Raw genomic sequence first — 27,072 nt, 5'->3', positions numbered from 1 at the left:
GGACGGACGGATGAAGGGGGGTAAGTGCGTGAGGAGAGCAGCAGGACGGGGCTGTGGGACGCGAACTGAACACAGCCTGAAGAGCACCGGCCGCGCCTCCGCCCCGCCGCGCTCTGCCCGCGGGCACCCGCCTCCCCGCCTTAAATACCCCCCGCGCGCCGCGCCGCCCTCACGTGGCAGCGACAGCCTCCTGCTATTGGACGGCGCGGCCCTCTTCCCCCCGCCCCCCGCGCGCGCCCGCCCCCTCGGGCCACGTGAGGGTCGAGTCACGCGATTTCCGGGAACCCGTCAGGAAGGGACATAAACAAACAAACCCGGGGCCGCATGGAGGGGCCGGGCCGGGCCGCGCGGGGCTGCGGCCCCCGCTGAGCGCCGTGAGTCGGGGGCTCGGGGCGGCCGCGGGGCTCCGGGGGGCTGCGCGGCACCGAGGGCGCCGGGGGTCGGGGGGCCCGGGTGGTCCGGTGGGAGGAGGCGGTGCCGCCGGGCAGGGGGCTGCAGGGAGGGAGGGAGAGCGGGACGGAGGTGTCTGCCCGGCTGCCGGGGGCAGCGGGACGGGGATGGTGCCAGCGGCCCCTCCGCTCCGCTCGCCCGCCGGGGGGGTGTGGCTGCCGGGGCCCCGGGAGAGCAGCGGTGCGCGGGGGGTGTCCGCTCCCGGAGCGGGGCTCTGGGGCCCGGGGCAGGGCTGGGGATGGTGAGGAGGGGCTGCGGGGACGGAGCGCGGGCTGAGCGGAGAGTTGTCGGCGTTGTCCCCTCCAGCCTCCGCCCGGCGGGAGCGGCCCGTGCCTTTACAAGGAAAGCGAGTCTGGCAGCGAGCGCCCGGGAGAGGAAAGCGCCGTCCTGCCGGGGGAGCCCGGCCGCTCTGGGCGTGCGGGCAGAAGGGCTGCCCGGGAAGGGAGGGAAGGCTTCGGCAGCTCCTGCCCTCCTGCCTTTCGGGCTCGTAGTCGCCTCCTCCGTTTGCGACCTGTTTGAATGCCCGGGATGGCCGGGGGTGACCCGTGGCCGTGCGGGGTCTCCGTGCCCGGCTGTGTTGGTGCCCGACGGGCGGCCCCGCTGCGGAGCAGAGCTGGCAGAGAGGGGTCACCGCTCTGCGAGTGCGGGGCAGGGCAGGACGGGACCGTCCCGGCTCCGGCGCGGCGTTTATGTAACGCCGGAGCGGCGGGACGGCTGTTCGCTGCGAGCCGCGGCCCCGGGAAGGCGCTTCTCCCGGGCGGCGCGGCTGCGCTCCGGCTGCCCGCAGCCCTGGCGGGGGTCGCCGGGCGGGGGCCGCCCCCCGCGGGACGCGGCTCCCCGGGCGGTGTGTCCGGCGCGGCGGGGCCGGGGGCGGCCGGGCGGGTCCCCGGAGCGGCGGGCGCGGCTCGGGGGTCGCGGGGCCGCGGCCGGGGCGGCGGGAGGGGGTTTGTTTACATGTCGCCTCACCCTAGCTTGAAAGGGCCGCTGGGCGGGTGAGCGGCGGGCGCGGCGGCCAATGGGAGCGCGCGCGGCGGGGCAGCCGGCCAATGAGCGGGCGCGGAGGGCGGGGCGGCGGCGGCCGGGGTAGGCTGCGCTGGGCGGCGGGGCGGCCATGTTGGCCGGAGGTGTGTTAGTGGGTCAGGGCCGGGCCGGGGGACGCCGGGGGGACGCGGGCTCCGCGCGGGGCCGAGGCCGCGGGGGTCACCCGCTCCGCCCGTCCCTCCGCAGCGCTTTGCCTCGGGGGGGCTGTCCCGCCTAGGCGTCGGGACCGGCCCGGGGCGGTGCCCGCGCTCAGGGGGTCCCGTTCCCCGCGCTCAGGGCAGGACGCGCCGCGGTCCCGTCCCCGCAGGTTTGGGTTATAAAGCACCCGCCGGTTCCCCGGGCCGCCTCAGGAGCCGCCCGCGGCTCCCAGCGTGTCCCCACACGGGTGTCGGACACCTCTCCGTGTCTGCCGTGAGCTCGCACCGGTTCCTAGCCGGGAACACCTTGATTAAAGCCCCTTGTGCCCCCGAGGGCTCAAAGCCAGTCTTTATTATTTATTATTCACCTTTGTCCCCAGGGTCCCCGCCCTGGGCGTCATTCCCCACCCGCGGCATCGCTGCCGTGCCTCCCTCGCCCCTGGCAGCCCACGGCATTTCTGGGCCGGAGGGATCCGGTGTCCGGGGTAATTCCGCTGCCGCACTCGCTGTCAGACACTCGGTGTTTGTTCGGTGTTTGTTCAGGCTTCCCCGTGCAACAGGCTGAGCTCGGAGCGCTCGGCGCTGCCAGCCCAAATGTGCGATTCTCACTTAAAGCGATCGTGATCTTTCTGTGGCTGCCACTCCAGGGGTAACTTGTTGAAATCAGGCTCTTCATAACAGAATAGAATCAGATACTCCTGTTGTCTTTTATACACTCTAAACGTTTTAAAGATTGTGTTTAAAACGCCTCTAAGGTTGCTTCTGAGCATCCTTGTGGGGAAGGCTAATTATTATTATTAAATGTGTTTTCATAGTAAAAATTACAGAGAGGCAGATGCAGGTGCTTTAGAAACGTGGTCGGTTTCTGTAGTTGGCTGTTTAAATGAGATGTCAGAGTTTCTGTGGAAAATAAATCATAGAATCCCAGAATGGTTTATGTTGGAAGGGACCTTAAGGATTATTTAATTTCAACCCCCTGCCATGGCAGGGACACCTTCCACTGTCCCAGGTGCTCCCAGCCCCATCCAGCCCGGCCTTGGGCACTGCCATGGATCCAGGGGCAGCCCCAGCTGCTCTGGGTGTGATCCTTCTGCAAGAAACCTTTCCTGCCAAAATAATCTCGGTGAGATTCCTTTTGAAATGCACAAATCACAGTAGCTCAGAGACCTCAGGCATGTGCACAGCCAGCAGTCCACCTGAGCCGAGAAGGAATTATCCTGAATTGATGGAAGCGTTCCCTGAGAAGAGCAATCTGCAGCAGAGGCAGCAGCCCCCTGAGCATCCTCCCCAGGTGGTTTTTAAATGATGAGAGAGGCAAACAGCCTGTGAAGGACAGAGACTGAAGTCAGCATTAGCAGGAATTCATTGGGGAGAACCAGAAGCTTTTGTCCCCCTGATCGACTGATGGGATGAGTAAGGGAGCCCAGGGTTTACACGCCCGTGGGCTGCAGGTCTGTGCCCTGCGGTTTGGGGAGTTCAGCTGGATGTTTAACAGCAAACCTTGGTCAGGAGATTTGGCACTGCATAAGAAGTGCTCGAGAGTCTGCACTGGCATGAAAGTCAAACCAAAAGTTTTGTTAAAATTGTAAATTTAAGACCTGCCTATAAAAATATACCTGATTTTTTTTAATCCTTCTGGTTTTAAACTCTCAAGCCACAGGGTTTTTTACTTTTCGGACAATTTTGGCTGATGCATTTTTTGAATTTTCTGCTGGCTTTGAAGTATTTGGTACAGATGCCTCGTTTCTAACAAGAGTACAACAATTGTAATTTCACAGTATGAAGAGTAGACCAGACTGTACCGTTCCCTTCATCATAAGACTTGTGTTGCTTTTTGTTTTTTCCTGGAAACTACAGAAATAATTTTTCTCTTAGTCTGAAAGACTGTCAGAAAAAAATGTAGGAGCAGCCGTCCTGTCAGGATGTAGAATATTACTGGAGATTGGAAGCTGAATCCTTGTTTAATTTGGCTTTTGTTTTTTGCCTTTGCTTTCAACCCCACTCTGATTCAGGGGAAAACTAGAGCTAAAAAAAAACCTTAAATGTTAGTTTTACTACTAATTCTCATGCAAACAACTGTCCTAACTCTGCAGTGTTATTTTAATAAGGTTTATACTACGACTGTTTTAAATTTAACCATTTTTAAAAATTAATTTCAGTCTGTTAATAGAGTTCTAATAAGTTTAACATGCTGCACATCCCACTCTTGGCACTAAAATAAGAATAAAATCTCAGTCTTTGTTCCAGAACATACAGAAAAGTGTTTCTAGTAGGAATATATTAATCTGGGCATATTTGTTATAAAACACGTGGATGCAGAATGTTTGTTAGTATAAAAAGTCATCACTTTTGTTTTTGCTTCTGCCTCTTGCCTGATGGCATCAGTGCAGGCTGGGATACAAACACGGGCTGGGGATGCACAGATGGAGCAGCCCTGGAGAAGGGTCTGGGGGTGCTGCTGGCCAAGAGCTGGACCTGCCTTGGCCCCAGGAGCCCCCCACGGCCTGGGCTGATCCCAGGGGGCAGCAGCAGGGGCTGGGATTGTGCCCCCTCAGCTGAGACCCCACCTGCAGAGCTGCCCAGCCCAGCAAGGAGCTGGGGCTGCTGGAGAGAGCCCAGAGGAGGCACCAGGATGGCAGGAAAGGCTGGGAGAGCTGGGATTGTTCACCTGGACAGGAGAAGCTTTGGGGTGACACAATTGTGGCCTCGCAGTGCCTGAAGGGAACCTACAGGACAGATGGAGAGAGACTTGACAAGGGACAGGACAAGGGGAAATGGCTTCAACTGACAGAGCAGGGTTAGATGGGATACTGGGAGGAAACCCTTCCCTGGCAGGGTGGGCACAGGGTACCCAGAGCAGCTGGGGCTGCCCCTGGATCCCTGAAAGTGTTCCAGGCCAAGCTGGACAGGGCTGGGAGCCACCTGGGACAGTGGAAGGTGTCCCTGCCATGGCAGATGACCTTTATCTCCTTTCCAGCCCAAACAGACTCCATGATTCCATCAGATCCTGGGATCTGCCTGTTTGCTGACAGCTGGGCCCCCCCAGAGCTGGAACTGGCGTTGGCACGGGGGCTCCGTGAGTTCTGTGCTCTGCTGGGGGCTCTGCTGCCTGGGGTGCTGATTGTGTGATTGCAGACCAGAGCTTCTCTTTGGAGCTGTCGCTTCCAGGTCTTGAACTCTGGCTGCTGTGGGTGAGTAGGATTGGAAAAATACCACTGGAGGGGGAAGGGATGGCCAGTGGAGGAACAGGAACAGAGACAGTGAAGTAACAGTTTCCCTCTCCTGAAGGGAAGAGGCTTAGAAGAAGTGAAACAATCTGAGTATCTTTAGTTCTTTCAAGTGGCAATGCTCCATCAGACTCAGGTCTGGGGGTTTTAAGCAGGTGTTGTTTTCTCTCCAGGACCAAACAGCAAAGAGCATAATGCCTTAGATGCTTGTGGTGGCATTTTAATAGAAATCCGTCACCAGCAATCCTTCATCAACGAGGGGGACTTGGCTGCTTTTGTGAGTCCAGGAATGAGACTGCAGTGGGTGGAAATACAGGAAGACATTTTAAAAGAGTGTCTTTGCTCACTGCTATGAAATAATAATAATAGTACTAATAAACTTAATGTCTTTGTTGTGGGGGAGAAAAATAAAAGAATGTTTTTAAGTCTAGATAATCACTGAGGAATCATGTAGAAAGAAAAAAACCAGGAACATTGTTCAGAAACAAAAGTAAGAAACATAAACATTGATTGAGGTTGGAGAAGTCCTCCAAAGCCATTGAGCCTGACCTGTGAATGATTGCCACCTTGTCACCCACACCAGAGCCTGGGGTGCCATTTCCAGATGCTGCCTGACACCCCAGGGATGGACTCTCCTCCCCAGGCAGTCTGCATGTTCTCAGCTTGAAGACTGCCCTGAGCAGAGGGTGTTCTGCAACACAAAACAAGTTGGCACAGACTGTGGAAGGAAAAAAATGTTTTTAAGAGACGTGCAGGAGAACTTCTTGCATCTCCACCTCCAGTGTTTCATAAAATATCCAGATACCACAAACAGTGCACGGTACGTGATGGTTCTTCCCAAGCACACGGGGTAGTTTCCGTGCTTTCTCTGAAATTCAGAGCTGGCCGTGAATGTTTCAGCCTGAGCTTTTAGGTTTAGTGCTTGCAGGCTCTCATGGTTTTTTATACCTGCATCAAAACTGTGACTTTGACGAGCTGTGCTGTGTGATGCAGTCACCGTCGTGAAAGTGTAATTGTTCCTGTAATGCACTTACAGCAGGCATTTAGCTGCTGGGATAATGAGCACTGTGCAGCCAGCAAAACAGCACAGCCACGCTGCGTGTGCCTTTCCAGTGGTGCAAAATACACAGCTGAGCTGGGCCAGAAATAGCAGCTTTAGTTACAGCCGTGGTACAGATGATTCACGCAGGTGACCGAGGAAGACTCTCAGAGGTGCTAAGCTAAAAGCTGAATTTTTGGGTTTTCTCTTCTTGGGGCTTCTTTGGAGGTGCTGTTTTGTGGCAGGAGGGTGTTTTAGTGGCCCGCATGCACAGGAGCTGCACTGTGTGTCCTAAGTGCTGCATGTTTGGAGTTAGGCTCCTGCTGTGGGCTGGGTTACACCAGTAATCCCAGGTAATGCACCTGCTGCTCCCCTGTGGGGAATTCAGGCTTCCTGGGCATCCTGGAACCACTGCTCCTCTTCAGAAAGTAGATATTAAATACAGGGGATTGTTTTTATTTAGGATTTGTCATTAGATTAATTAGGTGTTACTCCACAGAACGGGCTTTGGTTCCTTGTTGATGACTGATGGGATTTTAACCAATGTACATGTGCATGCCTCCATCAGTAGCCCAGATTCTTAAATGTTGGAGGAACACAGTTGTTCCCAAGATCACAGAATCATGGAATGGTTTGGCCTGGATGGGACCTTAAAGATTATTTCATTTTAACCCCTTGCCATGGGACACCTTCCACTGTCCCAGCTTGCTCCAAGCCCCATCCAGCCCAGCCTGGATCACTTTCATGGATGGGGCAGCCACAGCATCTCTGGGCACCCTGTGCCAGGGCCTCCCCACCCTCACAGGGAGGAATTCCTTCCCAATCTCCCATCTAACCCTGCTCTCTGGCAGTTTGAAGCCATTCCCCTTGTCCTGTCACCCCATCCCTTGCAGAGTCCCTCTCCATGTGTGTTGCAGGCTCCCCTCAGGTGTCCTGCCCTTCCTCAGGCCCCAGTGAAGGCAGGAGCCTCCTCCCAGGAGCAGAGCTGGGCACTGATGTGACTCTGCAGACACAGAACCAGCTCCAGGCCTGGCTCCTTAATCACTTTAATCTGATTTCCTTGCAGGCTGTTTGTTGCCAGAGGAGCAGGCACCCTGCCCGCTGTTCGGGCTCTGTATTCCACCTGTGTCTGCATTTGGGAAGGGCTGATGGAAGGCATTAATGGAAATTGTCCTGAAGTAGAAATTCCTGCTATATTTGTCTTCAGTAATTCTTCGTGCTGCTTACTTGAGCTCTGCCACAGCTCTTTCAGTTCATTCAGAACTGCATTCATTATGGATAACACAACAGCTGGACTATTCTTTCCTAACTCAGTCTTGGGCTGAAAGTGCCACTAATGATAAATTCTGGAAGAATGGGACTTGAACTGCAGTCTACAAATTACTTTCCTTCACAGCAACTTCTGATTTGACACCTGTGCTCCCATATGTGTCATTGACTTGTGCCATACATCTTTATTTACCAGTTCATGAGGAAGCTCTGCTAGTTAGGTGTAAACAGCAGGAGGCTTTTAATGGTGACCTTGATCTTTCTGGGAAACTTGGAAGGCAGTTGGAAGCAGGGCTGCTTTTTGGGAGCGTGAAGGATATCTGGATTGTGCAGCTCCCTGAGGCAATGTCTTTCTTTTCATGGCCTCACTGTGTTTTCCACCTCCACAAAGCTACTAAGAAAAATCCTACATTGTGGAATGGTTGACTAGGTGCTGCTGGGATTCAAGTCCCATTTAAATATTAATATTATAAAATGTCAATAATTAAATATAAAGAGAATTATGGGAATAATTGGGTTAGCTGATACACTGCTTTGACCTGAGAGGACATGCACTGGCATTCTTAAATAGTGCAAGAAGTTTATCACTCCAGTCTTGGAGATGGTCAAAGTATTCTGAGCCTTGAATGTTTGCTTTGAGGATTTGGAGGTGATCTGAAAGCTGGCCCCTGGAAGTGTTGGTTGGTAGGTACTGAAATCAGTGACAGTAGAGATGAAGTTTCTCCCCCTTTGCTGGCTGTGTGGAGCAGCTTGAGGCCCATGTTCTGACAAAAAACACAACAAAGAATGGCCAGTGAAGAAGCAGCAAATGTTTCCTTTCTGTGCCCTTTGTGTCATGGAGAACTCTGGTGATGTCCTTGTGAATGCAGGAGGTGGTTTGGTGGTGATGAGGAAGCATTCATCTGATGTGCTGATGAAAAAGGCATCAATCTGCATGCAAAGAAAGTGTTCAGGTATTTAGAATCATAACCTTGCCTCTCTCCGTGTGTCTGAGAGCATCCCTGTGTTTGTTGTGAAGAACAGACCCCTTCTCCTGGCCCAGGTGAGGCTGAGAAGTGACTCAGTCCTTCCTGCCACGTCCCCACCTGGGAAGGACCATCCTGCTGTGGTGTGGCCTTTGCTGGGTGAAGGGAGCTGGGGCTTGCTGAGGCACAGACTTCACTTTTAATGTCACTTTTAAATAAGTAAAGGGTTCCCTGGAGGTTGTGGAGCAGAAAGGAGCTTTTCTCCCAAGGAACTGGCTCGTTCACCACAGGGCTCTGTGGCAGGGGCAGCGAGGGTTCAGCTGAGAGCTCCTGTGTAACTGGACCTGGAGCTGTTGTTCTTTCTATTCCAGCTGCTCTTTGCAAAGCAGGCTGTTTTGAAAAGTAAAGACTTCTTTGCATAGTGTCTGTTTTTACCACAGTCTGATAGTCCATATGCTAAAGAGGACAAACTAGCTGAGATACCATCTGAAAGTGGGAATAATCACGGGGAGGCTGTCATGTGCTGCTGGGGGAGGGTTCTGAGCTGTGGGAGAACACTTAGAGTTTACTATTTGTTTTTGAAAAGAGGAGAATAAACACAGCCTGAGCAGATTGCACCAAAGTCTGACTGAGGAGCAATGCTGAGGGAGGGTTTTCCTTGCACCGTTCAAAATGCTGGGTCAAGCTCACAAGAATCATTAGACAAACATCTGAAGTAGAGCTGGTCTGTAGAAACTCCTAAACTGGTAAAACTACCCGTAAATAAATCGCTCCAATTTCAACATATGCCTTACTTGAATGAATAGAAAAGATATTTCATTAGACAGCTGTGGATTTGGCAGTTTTTAATTTGTTCTCTTGGGGAAATCTGTCTCTTCTGCTCTGCTGCTGGATGGTTCCTGTGATCCTCTACCACTAGATGTTGCTGTGTGAGTGATTGATGTCATCTTATCTGATGCTGGATGGATTCATCCCTGAAGAAAAGGAGGAGATACCACTGAAACAGCTTTTCTGCCTGTTTTGAAATTGGTATTTTGAGACTTTTGCCTGAGACATTTTTAGAGTTTATTGGCTGTGTTACGTTAGTCATAGAGGTTGTGTCTCTCCTGGATACCCAGCAGTGTGCTGATTATTGTTCCCAATTTGGCAGGGTTTTCTCTTCAGGTGTGTCTGTAGAGCTGCTGGTCTCAGCAGAGAGGAAAAAAGGCAACAAAATGTAACTTGGCCAAAAATGGTTTTGCAGCAGCTCTGTTCTGTAGCATCTGTGGCTTTTCATTCAGTGAAAGATGGCAGGGGAAGAAAATTTCTATATATTCCAGCATGAGGGAAAAAAAAATCAAATTTCAGGGTAAATTCTTGCCTTTGACTGTTTTTTAAGCTTTCACCTCGTTGGTGAAGGATTACTCACCTCCTTGGGGGTTTGCTGTGTTTATTCTGCACAGAAGTCAACAAATAGAAAAGCTCCATCAGGGTGAACTGAAGTTATCCTAAGGAAAAATTTCATTGCATGGATAGTGTAAACTCCCTGAGACTGAAGTAAAGCTGGAAAGGAATCTACAAGTGAATAAAACAAGAAGTTTGGAATTGGATTTGGGGAATCTGGGCTTGGAAATGCCTCAGGTAAGTCTGGTAGGATTTTATTCGCTTCTGTAAATAATTTTTGCCTGTGTTTAAGAACAAATCTGACCAGCACTAGGAGGGAAGATGTGTAGGAGATTAAAGATGTGCATTTAGTAGGGTCCCTGTAGTGTCTGTGGTAGAAGCTGTGGTGCTGCTCTTGCTCCTGTGCTTGTTCAAGCTTCAGCCACATTGTGTCTGGGTGAGGGAGGATGCCTGGAGAGCAGAACAGCCTTTTATTGCTGCAGTGATTCACCCTCAGCACACTCAATGACTTTCAGCAGCACAGTGCCTCTGCCTTCCCAGCCCTCAGGGTGACAGCGTCTAGAAGAGAAATTGAGGTCTGGGATTAAATGTAGCAGAAGGCCTTGCTGCCCATTCCCTGCATGCCCAGTCATCCTGCATAATGCTTTTTTTGCCAAATTTCACTTCTTTCTTGAGAGAGAGGTAACAATCTAGATTTAGTTGTCATAAATTTTGCTTTCCTTACCGTTTTATATGGAATTTTTATGAGTTCTCGTGGCTCTAAACACAGTCAACACTGCTTTAGTACAAGATAATTTGTATTTTGAGAGAGAAGGATTTGTATTTTGATAGAGAGACTCCCAGATCTTGCCAGTACTGGCCCTCATCTTCTACAAATACCAACCTATTCCAAAACTTGGCTAACATAAGACTTTCAAAGCAGCAGGGAAGAATGAAGGAGCAGTGAATGCTCTTGCAGCTCTGTGGTGGATAGAAATGTGTCCTTTGATTGCTCCTGCATCTTGTCAGCTGCTCCTGCAGCGTTCTCTGGCTCTGGGGAATGATGTGCTTATCTGTGGTGACTTCTGAGGCTAGGAGGAAGGGTGATCCTCGTTGTGATGTTGAAGATGAAAATGTGCCTTTTCATTCTGTGTTTGAAATGTCTGCCTGCTGTGTTGTAGCCCAGTGTGAGTGGAATGGACCCTCCTTTTGGGGATGCCTTTCGGAGCCACCTGTTTTCAGAGCAGACCCTGATGAGCACGGATCTCCTGGCGAGCAGCTCGGATCCAGACTTCATGTATGAACTGGTAGGTCACCTGTGTGTGCCCAGAATTTCTTCTCCTCACCAGTTCCTGTAGGAATAAAGGGGTGTTGGTTCAAGAATGCTGGAAATGTATTTATTTATTATTGCTGGCTGCTGATTAGGGAAGAGCTGGACTGCTTGCCCGGCAAGTGTGATGCTTCCTCAGCAGGCACTTCTTCAAGCAGGCTCAAATCCCCCTTCCCCTAGTGCTCCAAGCCCCATCCAACCTGGCCTTGGGCTCTTCCAGGGATCCAGGTGCAGTCCCAGCTTCTCTGGGCACCCTGTGCCAGGCTGCCCACCCTCCCAGGGAAGGATTTCCCCCTGCTATGCTCTGCTTCACCCAAGCCGTGAATGCAGGGGGAAGGGAAGTACAAGTTGACTCACAAGCTACTTGTATGAGCATTCCCTTTTTCATTTTCTCCCCACATCAAAGGAGAAAGGTCACTCGTGGTCACTAAATGGTCGTGTTAGAATGAGGTTTTCCAGGAACTGCTAAACTCAAGTGTGTTCTGTGAAGCACACAGCAAAGATTGACCTAGATTATAGAGGTGCCTGTCATGTCTTTCATATTTTAAATCCATGGATATTGGCACTGGTTTAGTTCCTGATGAGCAGATGGATTTGCAGTAGCAGGAAAATACAGTGCTATAGGAAGAGCAGTGTCTTCAGAAAGACCTGTTGCTGAAGCACAGGAGCTGAACTTCATTCTGACCTCAAAAGAAGCTTTTAGTTGAAAGTTGAGGTCTCTTCCTAGGTCACCACTCTCTCATACTTTACCAGAATTGAGCTCTCCTTACCAGGTTAAGGAGAGGAAAGAGATGATGGATGCTTTTTTTGTATTAACTTTTAACTTACCTTACTGTGCCCAGGACAGAGAAATGGACTATCAGCAAAGCTCCAGGGACAACTTGCTTTTCATGGAGGACTGCAAAGACCTTGAGAACTTGGAGTCTTTTACAGACATCCTGGACAAAGAAGCTGCTTTCACCTCCAAGTGGGAGCAGTGGGATACCTACTGTGAAGACCTAACTAAGTACACTAAATTAACCAGCTGTGACATCTGGGGAACAAAAGAGGTGGATTACCTGGGCCTCGATGACTTTTCAAGCCCATACCAAGACGAAGAGGTGATAAGCAAAACACCCACACTGGCTCAGCTGAACAGCGAGGACTCCCAGCCTGTCTCAGATTCCCTCTATTACCCTGATTTGCTCTTTAGTGTAAAACAAAACCCTTTAAATCCTTTGTTACCTGGCAAAAAGATGGCGAGCAGAGCGGCGGCGCCGGTCTGTTCCTCCAAGAACGTGCAGGCCGAGGCCGCGCTGTCGGACTGTGCCCAGAAGGCCAGCAAGCCTGGCAGCCAGCCTGCTTCCAGTACCCAGATCATGGCCAAGAGCAACGCGTACGGCAGCGAAAAGGTGAACGTTCACGTTGAATGTAAAGACTATGTTAAAAAAGCAAAAGTAAAGATCAACCCCTTGCCGCAGAGCAGGCCCGTGCTGAGCCAGGCGCACGCCGACGCAGCCAAGGAAAACACCTGCTACTGCGGGGCTGTAGCAAAGAGACAGGAGAGAAAAGGACTCGAGTCCCCCCACGGTCACAGCACAACCCCTGGTTTGCCTTTTAAAGAGACTCAAGAGCTGCTCCTCAGCCCTCCCCAGGAGAGCCCGGGGCTGGCTGTGGGGGAGAGCAGCCTTTCCGCCAGCGCGTCCGTGTCGGACTCCTCGCAGAAGAAAGAAGAGCACAATTACTCTCTTTTTGTAACAGACACTTTGGGTGAGCAGTCGGCCAAAGCAGAGCCCGAGGAGGAGGAGGAGGATGAGGATGATATTGAAGATGAGGACCACGATGAAGGATTCGGCAGTGAGCACGAGCTGTCTGAGAACGATGATGAGGAGGAGGATTACGAGGACGATAAGGACGACGACATCAGCGATACCTTCTCAGAACCAGGTACCAGCGTGGCCGAGCTTTGGTGACGTGGGGGTTGCTGGCTTTGCCCTCTGAGTGGGAAGGAAAGCTTTTGAGCTCCTGGTAGTTACAGATGAGCAGCACTGATGTTAAGTTGTGAACTCTCCTCGAAGTGCTTTGCAAAATGCAATTTATTCAAAGTTTACGAAGTCTCTGTTGCCCTGTTTCATGAAAAACTGCACAAACTGTGGTCGTGCGACAAAAATAATAGAGAATACAGGAAGCCCAGCTGTAGCCTGAGGTTAGAGCAGCTGCCTGCAAGTGTGGCCTTCTTTTTTCTTGTAGCTCTCTGGTAGGATGTGCAGAGCTTTCTAGCACTTCTTGCAGCTGTGACTTCATCCAGAGTTGGGTCTGTCAGGATGAAATCACATCCTGAGTGAAATGATTTCATAATTACTGAAGTCCTACTTTCAGGTACAGTTTTTCCACAGAATGCAAAGAATGACTGAAATTAATAGAATAATTTCTAGGTGGTTTCAGCAGTAACACTTAGTGGGGCTTCAGAGAGTACTGAATTCCTCTCTCCTGCCTTTAAAAATGGAGCTCTAAGAGCAGGAATAAGAACTCACCTTCACCTCAAATGTAGCAGAACAGTAACATTGTATAGAAATAAAATCTTCACAGGATTGCACCCAAGTATTAATTTCATTTCAGAAAGTATTACAATATTCACATCTTATAAATGCCCTGTAGTAGAGAATAAGAATTAAAGCATTCAGCCATTTGGCAATTTGTAACTTCAGGGGGATAAAGCAGCTGAAATTTTTCCTTGTTGAGAGCAGCAGCTTCCCTAAAGCTTGTCAGTGTTTGTCATAATGAACTCTCAGATGAAATTATTTTCTAATTAGATTTCCTGTGCTGGCATTAAACTCGTTAAGCATTCTGCCCTTTATGCTACTTTCACATGCACACAACACATTTTTATTAACATTTTGCAGCCTTTTCCTCCCTTCTGGAGTGAACTCCCTCTGCTTTCTGGGGCCCTGAGCAGCTGTTCCAGCTCTGCAGCCCGTGGGGGATGTGTTGCACTGGGAGCTTGGGATCCCTGAAAAAGAGGGGTTGTGTTAAATGCTGTGGGTGGAATTAATTAATTAATGGTTTTATTGACCAGCAATCCACATTCTGCAGCAGTAGCTGAGGAGCTGGGCTTATCCAAGCTTGCCAAACCCTTCCATGAATGAAGCCCAAAACCATTCACCTCAAATGTGGTGATATTAAAAATGTTATCATCTATTTTGCCTGTTTTAGAAAATAACGTCTCCAGCTATTCTAATCATGCCACTTTTGTATTTTGTGTTGCTCTTTTACCTCTAAAGGTAAATACGATGGGTAAAGTATCTAAAAATAGGCACAGGAAAATTAAACCTTCCACGGGTCTGAAAGCAAAACCAGGTGGTATTTTGAATGAGGATGTAATTTACTGAAAGGACAAAAATATTCTAGTTATTGCTGACCCTCTAATGGTTTTTTTCTACATAATTTGCTTTTGGTTATTCTTCATATATGCTTTTAGAGTGAATGAAATGCTTTCTTTAAGTGTTATCTGAGGAAATATTTAGATATAGTGAAGGAAAAATAGCTAAAAATGTGACTGGCTCTCAGGCAGGTTTGGACAACAGTGTTTTTATTATCACCACGACACAGATTGAGCAATTTTGGTCTCCTGCAAAGGTAGTTTATTATGGGAATTACCAGCCCAGAGCTTTTCTAGCATTTAAACATGGTGGTTTTGCTTTTACTGAGTATATTTTTCATATCTCATTTAGTAGAGAGACTTTTAAATGACTGTTCCTGCCATGAAGTAGTCAGGAGGTTCCGGAAATGGGAAATGCAGCAATTTATTCAGCTGGCAGTAGCACTGGAGAAGAAATGAGTGAAAAAGTGCTCATGGAGACACAGAGATTGTTTTAAAAAGCTGCACTAGGTCAGCCTGAGCACCTGGACCATCAGCTGGGGGAAGAGCCCTGGGAAGGATTTGCCAGAAGCCTCGGTGGGGAAGGGCTGCAGAGCAGGAGTTCTCTGGGCTGCTTTCAGTGGGGCTATTTTTGGGTTTCACCTGCTGAGATGCAGGAGTCACGTGCACCCTGCTCTCTGTTCTGCTTCATTTAACCCTGGTGAATTTAAACCCAAAACCACAGCGAGGGATGTGAAGGAGAACTTCTGGGAGGGGGTTGTGAAGCGCTTCAGAGTTAAATGCAAGAACCCTTTCAGATTGTTAGAAGCCTGCCCTGCTGTGTGATCTGTGCTGAGGGGAGGAATAAATGCAGTGCAGAGCAGCTGAGCAAGTTTGTGTGTTAGCTTAGGACACTGCTCTGGGTTCTTTTCTGTAACTCTAGAGTGGCAGCAGGTCAGCGCTGGGCTTGCAGGGCAGGATGTATTAAGTCAATGTAATTGAAGTTGCTAACTTAATTGCAGTTTGAATAAGCAAACAGGAAGTCCTGATTTTAACCTTGTTGTACATTTGTACGCTTCAGCTCTTGCAGAGATTTGTTTTTATTGGTTGGATTAATTCTGTGTTATTATGAAGATGGGCTCAATTTATATATTTCTGTATAATGAGTTACAAAGCTCTTTTTTTAGGTGGGAAGTCAGTGGGCTTTTTGAGTGTATTTTGATATTTATGTCAAACAGCATTTGAGTAAAATGGAACTACAGTTACAAATATTTATGGTATTTGAAACTGTATTTAATGTAAATTGTCAATAGCTTTGGCTATACAGCACAAATGTTTTATAAAGCATGATTCATTGTTTGGTTTGCCTTTAAAATCCTGCCTTTCCAATAGACCAGAGAACCCAAGTAAATGAGTTGATGAAATGATGAGAAAAAGAACTTCAGGGTGGATTTCATCCTTCTGCATACCTGACTCCTGTTTGTGCTTTGGGTTATGATGTGAGAGACAGACCAAAGCAAGAAAGTTTGTTTTTCCTCTTTCAACTGGTTTTTCAAGTGCAAACAGACTAATTGAATGGACTGTTTTAAAAGGAAGAAAGTGTTCTTTGTGCTGCTGGAAGATGAAGCAGAGCTGAAGCATATGGGGTCAAGGCTGGCTAAGCCTGCAGTCCATGCATGGGTGGCTTTTCCTTTAGCTCCATCACAGTATGTGATGTTTACAAATGCTCCTTTTTGAGTAAATGTAAACTAATATTTAGCATTTTAGCACAAAAGGTCATGCAGTGGTTTGAGATTTTTTTTAAACCTTAGTATAAATGATCTTTATTTTCTAAAGCATATCTGGGGTTTGAAAACCTGTGGTTTGGGTTTAAGGTAAAATACTTCTGTGATGTGAGCAGTGGCATTACAATTTCCTTGTCCTTCATGAGCAATTCATTATATCAAGGCATCATAATTCACTTCTACAATACTGTACAGCTTTATTGAGGGTCATTCCTTCTCATCCCACTAAAGAGGAGGAAGAGGTTGAACAGTGGGTCCAGATCCCTCCAGCTTAGATGGTCCTTTGGTCACTGTCCTGGTAACAGAGCCCCTTTCTCCAGCCTAGGAGGGATCAGTGCTTGGATTTATTCCCTGCAGGTCTTTGGACTCAATCCTCTGGGCCTCTTCCAACTCACAGTGTTCTATAATTGAATAATTTTTTTCTTTATTGTCTTTTGCTAATCCATCTTTATTTAATCTGCTTCTCTTTCCATGCTTTTTGTCAAATGTGGAGGTGAGTTAGGATTGTGTTCCTGCCAATTCATGGAGAAAATTGTCAGGATGGGTGAACATGGTCCAACATCTGCTGTCTGTACTTGGCACTGCTGGGACTGTGGGGAACTACAGCTTAGGGGGTCAGAGAACATAAAGGTTCCTTTAAATGCATAAATAATTTTGGTTTTTTCAACTAATGAAGCCCCATCAGTGGCTCAGTGTCTGTCCTGGATTTAAGGCAAGTACCCAAGAGCAGTTGATGCTGGAAACCAAGTGTGAGATAATGCAAAACAGAGCTGGCTGTGGTTTTGCTCTCAACTTGAATCCTCAGTCTGCTGCTAAAGGGCTACAAACAATTCTGTCACCAGTATGTCAACAACCCCCTGCCTCCTTTTAGGGTATGAAAACGATTCTGTGGAGGATTTGAAAGAAATGACTGCAATATCCTCTCGGAAAAGAGGCAAGCGGAGATACTTCTGGGAGTACAGCGAGCAGCTGACCCCGTCCCAGCAGGAGAGGATGCTGAGGCCATCCGAGTGGGACAGGGACACCCTGCCCAGCAACATGTACCAGAAGAACGGGCTCCACCATGGTAAGAAATGCTCCTTCTGGTCACAAGTGACTGTCTTCTCCCTGTGACACCATCAGCAGCCAAATTCCCCTCCTTGCGAGTGCTGAGAAGTTTTGGCCGTGAAGGTTCAAGCGGTGTCAGTCTGTTACTCTGCAGTGCCCAGGCAAGGCACAGTGAGCACACAGTAGGGACTTTCAGTGTGGTTTCTTCCAGAGGAGTGTGGATGAATTGAGAATTGTGATTTCCAAGAGCTCTCAGGGAAAACCCCGAGAGTTCAAAGCTTTCTCAGTGTGATACTGTAAATATTGGATGGGGCCTTGACTGATGTTTGCTGCTCGTGGCTGTTCCTGTCAGTGCTGCCTGTGTTAGCAGGAGGCTGGGAGGGCTCTGGGGTGCCAAGTTCAGGGACTGGTATGAGCTGAGGACAAGCACTAAGGCACAACTGTCTCTCTCTGCTCCTCCCTCCTTGTTTTCCCCCTGTGAATGCAGCACAGTGAAGCAGTTACTCCTCTGGGAATGAACTATTTCCTTAAGATGCCCTCTTAGAAACTTAAACCAGTTGCTCTAATAACTGATTTATTCCCAGTGAGCAATTACTGCACCACAGACATGATTAACATCACCCAAAACAAACCACCCTTAAGGGTATTTTTGTTTTCTTCTCACAGGAGCCTCTTTTAGGCTGCTCCATTTGATTTTGGCTTTGAAGGAGCAATTTCAACCAACTTCCCTGGTTGTAAGGTTAATGTTCCCTTAGAGTTGAAAATTACTGCCTCTGACATGGCAATTGGCCTTCTCTTAAATCATAAGATTTTTTGTTGTTGTTGTTGCTGTTACCTGTAGATTTATTCAGGAAGAAAACATTTTTTTCTTTGAATGTCCTTAGTTTTTAAAAGCTTCTTTATTCTGTAGTGAAATACCAGTACCTAAAGTCCCTATCACTGCTCTTTCTCGTGATGGGGCTCTGAGCAACCTGGTCTAGTGGAAGGTGTCCTTGCCTGTGGCAAGGGGGAGAAAAAGATGAGTTTAAGGTCCCTTCCAACCCAAACCATCCTGTGATTCCATTATTTTATATTTGTTACCCAACACCGAATAACCAAACATGCTCTGAGGACTCAAACCTACCAGATACTTGGCCACTTGACCTTTAATCAAGTGCAAAACCAGGCCTTAAATAGCTTCAGATACATATAATAAAAAGGGTTAACTGGCATTTATGTGCATCATTTCATCTCAGCATTGCTGAAGATTTTTTTCAGCACCAAGCCTCAGCACTCTTTTTTAGTACAGGACTTTGGCAATAAGATTATTTAGGAGTTTAATCCACCAGAGTGTGCAGGAGGATATTTTGGCTGCACGTGAGTTAACAAGTTTACAGCTGCACCAAAACAACAGGGCTTGAACTTGTGACATACATTTTTCAGCAGAGTTGTGTGTATGCTCTCTGTCACATCCAGTGGCCTTGCCAGCAGTATTTGCTCTTATCTGATCTGGATAGAATGTGAATTGTGCCAAGCTCTTTGTGTGGAAATGCTCTTTCTATTGTGAGAGGCCACGGGGATCACCTGATTCCGGCCCATTCTTCTGCAGTGCACAAAGGAACTTAAACTGCACCCAAAAATGCCTGGTTTAGAGTGTTTTCTCACAGGTTTGGGTATGTATTATGTCACTTCCCTACCCATTTTTCTGCATATTTAAAACAGGAAAATACGCAGCAAAGAAGTCACGGAGGACTGATGTAGAAGACCTGACTCCCAACCCCAGAAAACTCCTCCAGATTGGTAACGAGCTGAGGAAGCTGAACAAGGTGATCAGTGACCTGACACCCGTCAGTGAACTTCCCTTAACTGCCAGACCCAGGTCAAGGAAAGAAAAGAACAAGCTGGCTTCCAGGTACGCATTGGGTAAAGCTGCAGGGATGAGAAAATTTGGATTGCCACAAGTAAATTATAAAGATCTAAATCATTTTTGCCTGAAGAAATCCTGCTCCGTGTGGAGCAATGGGAGCTGCAGTTTATCAAATGGGAGTGGCCAGTTTATCACAGGGGAATTTCCAGTTTATCAGAAAGCAGAGCAGCTGGCACCTTGGGAGCTGTGGGCTGTCTGTCCCCTAGATAAGGATGTGTTTCCACTGGAATTGGCCTCCTTAGCTGTGGGGCAAACAGCTGGCACAGTGGCAAGTTCCACAAGTGTCAGATGTGAGCAGATGCAGGTAGCAGAGCGTTTTCAGTGCAGGTGAGTGAGGATGGATGCGTTTGTGCATCACAGCTCTGGGAGGGTTGGTTGATGAGTTCATGTGGCTCTTACTGCTCTGGAGTTTCTGGTAGTGCTCTAATTCTTCCCCTCTTCTTGCCATAGGGCTTGTAGACTAAAAAAGAAAGCCCAGTATGAAGCCAATAAAGTTAAACTCTGGGGTCTCAACACGGAATATGGTAAATACAACTCTTTGCATCTTAATTTTCCTTTTGTTTGGACAAGTCTGTGTTTTGCACCGTGATGTAACCTGGCTCATAGAGAAAAGAGTTGGTACAAACCCAGCAATTCTGCTGGTACAAAACCAGCTCATTGCATGAAATGAATGTAACTTGGGTTACCTGCAATGTTGAGCTACTTTGCAGGTGTAAATTATATAAATATATGCATGTTCTGTAAATATTTTTTTTTAATATTGGTAATATTTGATGTAAACTATTACATTTAATTTTACAGTGAGTGTGATGTGACACCTTTGACACAGATAGCTGTGTGGGTAACTGTGAATCCCTTCCAGGGGAATGTGATGTAAAGCTAATCCTTTTTTTTTCTTTGCAGATAATTTACTCTTTGTCATCAACTCCATTAAACAAGAAATAGTTAATCGGGTGCAGGTACCTAAAGATGACAGAGGAATCAACATGGAACAAAAGTTGAACATACTTATTAAAGACACTCTTGGTGAGCAGTGAACTCTGTGTATTTACCTGGGTATGAAGATACAGAATCATCAATGCCCTGAGGAGCCCCAAAGCTCATCCCATTCCACCAGAGACACCTTCCACTATCCCACGTGGCTCCAGGCCCCAATGTCCAACCTGGCCTTGGACGCTTCCAGCGATCCAGGAGCAGCCACAGCTCCTCTGGGCACCCTGTGCCAGGGCCTGCCCACCCTCACAGGGAGCAGTTCCTTCCCAATATCCCATCTAACCCTGCTCTCTGGCAGTGGGAGCCATTCCCTGGGTCCTGTCCCTCCAGGCTCTTGTAAAGAGTCTCTCTCCATCTTGTCTTACTCAGGCACTGGGAGGCCACAATGAGGTCACTCCAAAGCTTCTCCTCTCCAGGCTGAACAACCCCAGTTGTCCCAGCCTTTCCTCTCAGCTCTCTGATCATTCTGGTGCCTCCTCTGGGCTTGCTCTATTTGATTGCATAGAATTTCTGATCTAGAGGAACAAATGAGCCCTTTCCTGATTCCAGTTGTCCCAAAAAAGTGTCCCCTGGCTTTGGTCCCCTGTAGTGATGCCTCGTGAAGGCTGACCCGGAACAGAGGCTGGGCAGAGCTAAAGAATAAAGCAGGGATTTATTCAAAGGATCTCCTCCATGGATCCACCTTGGGCAGCACAAGAGCCCAGCCAGGGCTGCACCCAAGAGGAACCCAAATGGTCCCAAAATGCACGAGCGCTCCCGGGGTCTCTGCCTTGGCTCAGCTCTGCTCCATTTGCACCTTGCAGTTCATTGTCCCGTTCCAGCTTTAGCCCAGGCACTCCCACCCTGCTTGTTTTCCTCTCTCCAGCCCACGCTGTTTGTGCTCCTGGGCTGAGCTTTGGATCATTTGTCCTTGGTGCCCAGCTGGAGCAGGAATTGTTTTGTCTCCCTGCTCTGTGCAGAGAGCTCAGCATCCCCTGATGTGAAGCCAGCCCCACACACTGAAGCAGCACAGAGTCTGAAAACAGAAAAGCCAAACCTGAGGCATCAGCAGGAACGTGCCATGAGCAGTGACCTGAGAACAGCTTCTCTTCCCTCCCTTTCAGGACTTCCTGTAGCTGGACAGACGTCGGAGTTTGTGAACCAGGTGCTGGAGAAGACAGCAGAGGGAGACCCCACGGGCGGCCTCGTGGGGCTGCGGATACCCATGGCCAAGGTGTAGGACAGGGCTGGAGCTGCTCGTGGGGCAGGTTGTGCCTGTGCTGCCGAGTTCCTCGCTGTAAATGGCGTTCTGGTCTGCATGTCAGCTTAGCATTCTGTAAACACTCACCTGTAGGTTCCATTGGTTTCAAGTAACAGTGTAGGAAAACAAATCACGGCGTGGTAGAAAATGCTGCGGAGCATTTTTGGACCATAAACCGGATAGTTTCAAAGCTGCTTCAAGCTCAAGGGCAGAAATGAGAGTTCTCTTTCAAATGATCTAGGACCAGAATATATCACTTTTGTTTTAGAAGCAAAACCGTGGGTTGGCTAGAGAAAATATTTTAGCATTTGCCAGACATTGTGACAGGTTTATGGTCCAAGTGAAGTAAGAGGAAGCATTTTTTTGGTGAAGCTGTCGATGTAGGGAGTTTTTTGTTCTTTTTTTAATTTTATTTTTAAATAATTGGATTTTTTTTCCTTGTTCTTAAAAAAACAGTAAGCTTTCTTTGCAACCATTAACTTGTACATAGCACACGCAGCAGTAGAGCTAGTGTGCCATATAAGACTTTTAATTTTCTGAGCTTAATAGAGTATTTAAATGTTTGTGCAAGCAAGAGAAAAAAAAAGTATATTCTTTGTGCCTTGTATTTTGTGGGGAGAGCTATCAGTATAAGCTGGTAAAGTTTTGTATGAAGAAAACCCTGAGGGGCAAAACCGAGCTGTATAGATGGTGAGATTTTAGGTTTTAATGTATTTGTTCCAGCTCTTAAAAAATTTTTGAATGTATATAGGAATATGTTGAAAATGTAGATATATGCCACAGAGTCTATGTATTGTATAAAAGATGGCTCTAGAAAACTCAATTTCGGTACTTTGGCCGGAAGAAAACAAATACTTGCACATTAATGCGATTGTTTATTTTTGTACCAAAGACAAATGCAACTGATATGGCGAACTGCCAGTCTAAGTAAAGTTTTGCACAGCTTATATGATACTGTACTGAATGTAAAAACAAAAGAAAAAAAGAAAAAAAATTAAAGGTCAGGGTTAGGGATCTTACTGAACTGTGAATTTTTTTGTTTGGGTCCAATTATCTACAGAAGGAGCATTCATACATAACAATATTATTTTGCTGTTCTTGTAGTTCGCTTCCATGGTAGATAAGTTGGTGGCCGTCTTGGAGTCTTTAAATCTTTTTTCTCTGCACTTACTGTAGGAGATTTTAATATATTTGGATTTTAGTAAGCTATTGGTAAAATAGTTTTCGACTTTGAGAATTTAAAAAAAAAAAAGTATTTAGCTTGTTGTAGTATACTTCCACCAAACAACCAAAATAAAATTATTTTTATTGTAACGTGTATATATGTAAAGAGGAAAAAAAAAAGAGCTACAAATATCTAATTCCTTAGTTGCCACTTTTCCAGTTGATGTATTATTATGCATGTGATGTTTCCAAGGATCAACACAGGCTTCAAACAAAACAAAAAAAAAATTTATAGACTTTTATATTTTTGTACAGGTATTTCGAAACTAGCTTCTTCAGACTTATATGTGACTTATTCTTGTTAATTCAGTAGTTTCTATGATTGAAGAATATTAACACAAAGTTCTTATTTGCTCTTCTGCTAATAAGAGTTGGCTTTGTAGTCAGTGTTAACGTACAGATAAAAGCTTTAGCCTTTGATGAGAAAGTCCTTTATCTCAAGGCAAGATCATTCTCTGGTTTCATGGACCCCCCCCCCTCCTTTTCCTCCCTGTTCTTTCTCTCCCTATTTAAAGATGACAAAACACTGTTTACTGAAAATAGAAATACCAAATATTTTCAAATGTAGCTGCTGAAAAAAAAAAAATGCAAAAGTCCATGAAGGCTTTCTCCCCACTCCCTTTGGGGAACTTCTCCACTTCGTTTCTGGTTTGTCTGAGTTTGTTTGTACTGTGATTCCTTTTTGTTTATGAGTAGATTATTTTTGTATCCAAGCTTGTACTAGAAGAGAAAAAAGCCTGAGTCGGTAACAGTGCAGGAGGAGTGGCCGCTGAAAGTGGTGGCCCTGCCACACTCACAGCTTCCTTTGTACCTAAATGTTTTGGAAGACTCAAAAGGGAGGAGGAGGCCAAAATACCACTACTGAGCTGTACAGAAAGTCTTTCCTACAAGAGACTGAGCAAATACCCAGGGCAATTTAGGCAAAACTTTGTAAATCCACTTAAGGCTTGCAAAATCGGAGTGGAATGTGGGTGTTTTCCTTTGAGGCGTTTGTGGTGGTGTTGGTGTTGTTCAGGTGAGGTGAGAGTTGGCTGCTGCTTTCCACGGTGGGTCTGGTGTATTCCTCTTGTTCTTGTGGAGCTGCCCAGGGCCCCGAAAACCCCGACAGAGAATGTGTCCTGTGAGGTGCAGGCTGTGCCTGAGCAGGGTGGCACACAGAGCTTGTCCCTGTGCTCCAGCCAAACCCTGCAGGCGAGGCAGCATCTGAGCATTGAGAGAGAGCAGTTTGAAATCAGGTAGAAACTTCTGGGACAAATTCAACTGACAAGGTATTTAAAAGCCCCCCCACCTTTTTTTACTGCCTGGGAATCCTGGGCAACACACAACTTTATAGCTTTTTATTTTTGTCTGAAAACCAGACTATGATTTTGGTCTCGCATTTCAAAGTAGACTTTGAATCTGTAGTGAGTTCCATACCCTCGCATTTCAGTGTTTCCTATGTATTATTTTAAGTTAAAGCTTTGAAATAGTTGAGCTTTTTAATGTTGACACTTTATTTTGTAACTATTTATATGTATGTATATCTTAGAAAAGCACTTTGTTTAAAAAAAAAAAAGAGGAAAAAGCAAAAAAAAAACAAAAAAGAAACCGCGTTTTATATGATTCCTGCCACTTGCTGCTAACTCTGGGCTGGTCAGAATGCTGCAGCGATACTTGAGATAAATAAAACCTGGCAGTAAAATGTAGAGTAAAGAGAAGACCTTTTGCTGGTTTAACTTTATCATAAAGGTGACATAGGCAAGCTGTGCAGCTTTACATTTTAACCAGGGGACTCTGTGGCATTTAAACCGTCTAGAAATGGTTGTACTTTAATGCCAGTAACAATCTGCTTCCTCTAGTGTCATTAAAATATATACATTTAGTGTATACTTATCACAAACAAAAATCTTATAAGGGTATAAAAACCAACAAATGTACATGTTCTGTTTTTTGGCAATTGTGGCATGCGTTTTGGGGTGATCTTTAGAGAAGACCATTTTCTAAAGATTTTCAGTGTTCATACATAGTATGTGGATCTTAACGAAGTCCTGGGTTTAATTTTTTTGTTTGTTTTTGAGTGTAGGCATTGTGAATATTCACTTTTAATCCTATATCCAAAAACAATGATCTATTTTTTTTGATTTAATACAACCAGAAAGCTCTTCCTTTTTCTGATACACTGGATTCTCTAGGATTTGTTTCCATATTAAAAGCATGCTGTCATAACTGCTCTTGTCGAGATCTCGTCAGTCTGAGCGTAGGTGCCACACTTGGAATCGATGGGCTGCTTGTTCTGCTGTACCATGTATGACCCTCGTCCTTCCCCTCCCTTCATGACAGATGATGATGTGGCTTTATATTGTGCCTTACTTGTACATCTAGAACTAAGTGTTTTTCATTCCCTCTGAACTCGTCGAAGCTTCTGAGGTGGAATCGGAGCTGGTGGGAGCGTGCCGGAGCGCGTGCGGACAGGGCTGATTGCAGTTCCTCTCTGTAGTCCTTTTGTATTTCTGTGGAAGACCAGTTTTTGAATGGCCTTGCAAAACGTGGGGGTGCTCCTGAAGGGTGTTTTTAAACCCAAAACCCCTTTTGCTAACGCTTCCTTTTATGGTTTATTGAACACATTTACTGATACTTGGTGAGTACGTTTTGTTTTTTTGGGATGAGAGAGACTTAACTACTAAAGCTATGTTTACGTGTGGATGGGCTGGATTTTCTTATCATACCAGTTGAAATCATTGTGATTTAATAAAGTTGTATTGCTGTAAAGCTGATGTGAGAGTCAGGCTCAGCTGTGTTCAGTTCCTAATTTATAGGTTGACTCTTTTTTCCATACTAAGAGGGCCAGGGAAAAGTTGGGGTTTTTAAAAAAAATAGCAAACAAACAAAAAAACCAACCTAAAATGGATGAAAGGTCTTTTAACTAACCTAAAAGCAAACAGACACTTTGGAAATGTAGTGGTGTCAGCTTAAAATTTATTTTTAAAAGATACCCCCCAATATTTATCTAATATTTGCCTTTATTAATGAAACAGCTTATTCACAGCTATAATGACTGGATGTGCTTTTCCATAAATCATTTAAACATAGCTCTTTTTTTTTTTTTAAAGAAGCTCTAAAAGGTTTTATCAGGAGAATTTCCAAGGGTTGTATCCAAGCTGCCTCCAGCAGAAATAGCAAATGCAGTTCTGTTCCTCAAACGTGCTTGCTCGTCTTCCTGAAATTCTGCTGAGGCACAACCCAGTTCTGGACCGTGAATGTCAGGATCTGTACTTGGCCTTGAGACCCGAGTTTCAAGAGTGCATCTAAGCATGATTTGATTTTCTTTTGAGGTTGGAGGCTTCAGTTGGAATCGCCTAGTGGAGTGTGCTGCTAGATGTGGTCTTGGCTTGTTGACACAGCCTTGCACACAGCTGAGGTTTATTTTGTTTACCCCAGGGATCGTGTGAAGTACATTTCAAACAGTTGCTGCCTCAGTGACTGATCCTTCTTGTAACTGTATTAAGGGCATTAGTCTGTTGAGAAAACACCACTCTTGAATATCTCCCAATGTAAATTGGGATTCTTCAGCGTCGTTAATCAAAGATGGCACTTTCAGGCTGTATCTTCTTTGCAGCAAACAAAAATCTCTGTCTTTCTACAACTTGCGTTTCACAATATGCCATGTTTTCCCTCCAGTGCTTCGAGAAGGTGTCTTTGCACTCTCAGTATAATCCTCAGCCTCTTAGACATCCATGAACTTCCATGGGAGCAAATACTGACTCGGAATTTATTCTTTCTAACAAGCTAAAAGTGGAACCAGAGCTCTTTTAAGCCACTCTTGCATCTTTTGTTTTCCCCCATTAAAAAAAAAAATACCAAAACAAAATTCCAGACTTTCTAGATAACATCATTGTTCAGAGTTTTTCTGGAGTTTAAAGTAATTTTAGTTGGGTATATTTAAAGTCAAATTTGCGTGACTGTAAGGAAAACTTCTGGATTGGCTTTTCTGGTGTTGGAAAAAGCACATCCCACCCTATCAAAATCTTCTGATTAGGAAACAGAACCTAGTACAAAAACTTAATTTTAATCTCTCTTATAATGATGGATATTCATACATTCTGATTGGAATCACCTATCTTCCTGGAGTGTTATATATCCAAGGAAAACTTCTTGCTCAGTATTTGTGGTTGGGTGAACTCTTAAGGCTGATGGCACATGCAGATGCAAAAAAAAAAAAAAAAAAAAGAAAAGGCATTTTAAACAAAACATGGCATCCTGTTCTGCCTATGCTTGGGGTCATGATTGTAATGCTGTCCTTGATATTCTATAATCAACTTCCAACTGGAGCTCAGAAAAACTTACTGAAAGTCTTGTCTCTGTTAGAAAATAAATTTACCTTGTTCAAAGCATGATCTGTTAAGAGTTGCAATGTTAAATGTTGGTTAATAGTTGTGCAGTTTTATTTTTTTTTTAAAAAAGGCACAATTAAACTATTGACTTTGTTTACTCTGTCACCCTTGATCCCTAGCACTTCTATTCAGATACAAATTCATCAATGTATGCAACATCCTTTGTAATTTAAAATAAAAATTGTGGAGGAAATATTGTCTCGAGTCGCTGTGTGTGTGGAATGATAGTGAATGGTATTCATTCCATTCCTGCTATTTCCAGGAACTTTCCTTTGGAAGGGATGGCAGCTAGGTAAGGAAGCATCTGGTTTTTCCTTCCTCATGCTCGCAGCACTGCTGGGTCGGTGTGGG

The 27,072-nt window shown here is 46.4% G+C and overlaps 1 protein-coding gene across 3 annotated transcripts; it reads left to right on the top strand.

Annotated features, from left to right (window-relative positions):
• The first annotated feature begins 224 nt into the window (after positions 1 to 224).
• CREBRF (CREB3 regulatory factor) lies at positions 225 to 26,914 on the top strand. Of its 3 annotated transcripts, XR_005258507.1 has the most exons (10): positions 225 to 374; positions 9,571 to 9,748; positions 10,672 to 10,797; positions 11,663 to 12,746; positions 16,813 to 17,007; positions 18,690 to 18,879; positions 19,345 to 19,418; positions 19,798 to 19,920; positions 20,991 to 24,968; positions 25,441 to 26,914. XR_005258507.1 is itself a non-coding variant. In XM_038149829.1 (9 exons), the coding sequence occupies exons 2-9, from the start codon at positions 9,740 to 9,742 to the stop codon at positions 21,104 to 21,106; spliced, it is 1,917 nt and encodes a 638-aa protein (XP_038005757.1). In that variant the 5' UTR covers positions 225 to 374; positions 9,571 to 9,739; the 3' UTR covers positions 21,107 to 26,578. The 3 variants fall into 3 exon arrangements, 2 of the variants coding, with proteins under 2 accessions (XP_038005757.1, XP_038005758.1); XM_038149829.1 differs by having other exon boundaries at positions 20,991 to 26,578; XM_038149830.1 differs by having other exon boundaries at positions 248 to 374; positions 9,574 to 9,748; positions 20,991 to 26,578.
• Positions 26,915 to 27,072: the final 158 nt, after the last annotated feature.

Source organism: Motacilla alba, chromosome 13, assembly GCF_015832195.1.
Source record: "Motacilla alba alba isolate MOTALB_02 chromosome 13, Motacilla_alba_V1.0_pri, whole genome shotgun sequence".
In the NCBI taxonomy this organism is placed as follows: domain Eukaryota; kingdom Metazoa; phylum Chordata; class Aves; order Passeriformes; family Motacillidae; genus Motacilla; species Motacilla alba.
This window is presented reverse-complemented; position numbering and strand designations above follow the sequence as displayed.